This window comes from Syzygium oleosum, unplaced genomic scaffold (assembly GCF_021117445.2).
Source record: "Syzygium oleosum isolate NSW1041296 unplaced genomic scaffold, Sole_v2.1 Sole_v2.02, whole genome shotgun sequence".
NCBI classification, from domain to species: domain Eukaryota; kingdom Viridiplantae; phylum Streptophyta; class Magnoliopsida; order Myrtales; family Myrtaceae; genus Syzygium; species Syzygium oleosum.
In genome coordinates this window covers 9,442,601-9,445,005 of record NW_026607486.1, presented here as the reverse complement: position 1 = coordinate 9,445,005, position 2,405 = coordinate 9,442,601, and the positions used below count along the sequence as shown (strand labels likewise).

General features: G+C 46.3%; 1 protein-coding gene across 1 annotated transcript; it reads right to left on the bottom strand.

Moving 5' to 3' along the window:
- Positions 1 to 278: 278 nt before the first annotated feature.
- On the bottom strand, positions 279 to 1,456 carry LOC130137072 (uncharacterized). Its single transcript, XM_056307806.1, has 3 exons — positions 1,448 to 1,456; positions 1,116 to 1,248; positions 279 to 622 (listed from the first exon to the last, which is right to left on the bottom strand). The coding sequence occupies exons 1-3, from the start codon at positions 1,454 to 1,456 to the stop codon at positions 279 to 281; spliced, it is 486 nt and encodes a 161-aa protein (XP_056163781.1).
- Between the last annotated feature and the right edge of the window lie 949 nt (positions 1,457 to 2,405).

Genomic DNA, 2,405 nt, shown 5'->3' with positions numbered 1-2,405 from the left:
ATCGACCCAAACAAAATACCCACATGAATACGCAAGTGGAAGCGAAATATAACAACCCAGACAATAGACGATGACAGAGGGATAATAACAGCATAAAACAATAATTTCATAGCAATGGAAAACAGTCACTTACAACATTCGGCCAGACAATCAGACATTAGGCTCTTAGGGTTAACATCCACCATTATCATAAAAAAGGGATAGGTGGTAGTGTAGGCTGACTAGCTGCACAAAAAGGGCTCTACCAAAAAGCTTCTAAACCCAGCACCCAAACACTCCTACGGTGCCCAATCTGAATCAAACCCTAAAGACTCCGACTCCGTGTCAGAGTTGATCTCGATCGGCTCTTCCTCGTTACCCGACTCCTCCTCGGGCTTGGACTCCATGGGCTCTGGCACAGGCTCGGGCTCTTCTTCAGGTTCGGACTCCTCAAATTCCTCTTCGAGCTTGAGGTCTGCAGGTGCTACAGGTTCTGGTACGGGTTTGAGTTCTGGACTGGGGTTCTCCGAGGGATTTTCGGAGTCCAGAATCTCACCATCAGGAGCATACACGTCCCCGGACTCCCAATCCACGACATCCTCGTTGCCGTGCTGCTGTCCCTCAAAACCCCAGATTGGGCCAACTAACTCCAACCCGTCACGATAAAATCAGGCCAAGTAAGTGTGACGCTGCAAGTCCTGTAAGCCCAAATTTACCCATAATGTAGTGAGGTGCCAAATGTAAGTCTGATGTGGACCTACTGGATACTCGGTCTCCTCATGCACAGTGTCACGCCCCGAACCCCGACAAGTGCGCAACACCCCAAGCTCGGTCGAAAAAGTGTCACGTCCCAGGAGGTTGCCGACCCCACATACACAGAGATAAAGCACTAGCGGAAGTAAACATACGCCCAGACAATATTTAGAAAGGGGTAATAGGGAGAAACAAATCACCAAACCACCAAGCACTATATTACACCGCGATATATACAATATCCATTACAAACCATCACAACCAGCAACCTCTGCACCAACAACCGCCGATGTCAAAAAGGGACTAGCGGCATCGGGTAGACTAATACTATCACCAAAAAGGGGCGCCTCTCAAAACTGTCCAACCCCTAACTTCTAACTAACCCCTATTTGCCCTAGAAAGGGTCCACTCAGAATCAGTCTCGTCGATGCCAGTCTGTTCCTCTGAAGACTTGGACTCAGCATTGATCTCAATCGGATTGTCCTTGTTTACCGACTCCGCTGGAACTTCGATCGGCTAAATGATTTTAAATAAAACCATGAGAACACTTCTCAGCAAGCAACACCCTAAACCCTACCTAGGCTAACACGTATCTCTGGGTATGTTCGAGCACACAAATCACACAACTATCAAGCCAGAACAATAGCAGGCACAAATATCTCACCTTGATACGCCCGAAATCTTACATGCGAATTCAAGCATTATTACCATATACCGACACCATGTCGCACTCAATAATACTAATCAAACCATATTCATGCCCACATTCGCATAACAAACACAACATCATACGATTCCCATTTCACTCGAGCGCATGCATCCAATTTATTTCTGACCCGCGTAATTACACCTCAGGTCCACTTTCGATCCACGGTCCACATACAACCGTCTCATATTCACAACACTCCTTAGCCCGCGTTACAGTACACGCCTCAGGCTATGTCTCTTGCCCGCGTATCACGCCTCAGGCTCAACATCCTCTACCTACGGCACAACCCGCGTAAATGCATCAGGTTGGCGGTCTTTCGGTAATACTGGGCATCGTCCCCCGTTACAGTACATGCCTCAGGACGGGTTCAATTCCCCGCGTTACATTACATGCCTCAAGGATTATGTGATCAAGTGAGCACGTCAACAAATCACATTTTATCTGGACCCCGCGTTACAGTACACGCCTCGGGGTTTTTAATGATCGCGCAACACGTCGGGCACCCAATCACATGTCAATTTCATACGACCAACTCGCACACGACACCCAAAGTATTCAAATCACCAACAAGCCACATTAACCCACAAATTCATCAATTCCACTTGCACAAGCTCAATTTAATACAATTTTCATATTCTAGGCCAATTTTCACCAATCAAGAGCGTCGCACTCATGCCACAAATCCCGATTCACCACATATAGTAATTCAAACATAAGCATGCCACAATTCAGCCACAATATGCACGTTAACTCAGCCACCACAGAAAAAATCACTAAAACATCACATTTAGGCCCGTTTTCGAGCAATAATTTCCGATAATAACTCGTAATCATCCCGATCACCAACTTAATCAATTCTAACCTCAATTCCACCTCTAAAATTCTCACAAATTCATCCAAACAACTCAGCCAACTCAGTCCACCAATTTCTCTACGATTAACCCCTAAAACTCGCTAAAATGGC

What these genes read in the sequence shown, in the direction of transcription:
- LOC130137072 (XM_056307806.1), bottom strand. An exon ending in CCTTTCTAGGGCAAATAGGG is followed by an intron (nt 623 to 1,115) that starts GTTAGTTAGAAG and finishes GGTTGGAGTTAG; the next exon opens with TTGGCCCAATCTGGGGTTTT.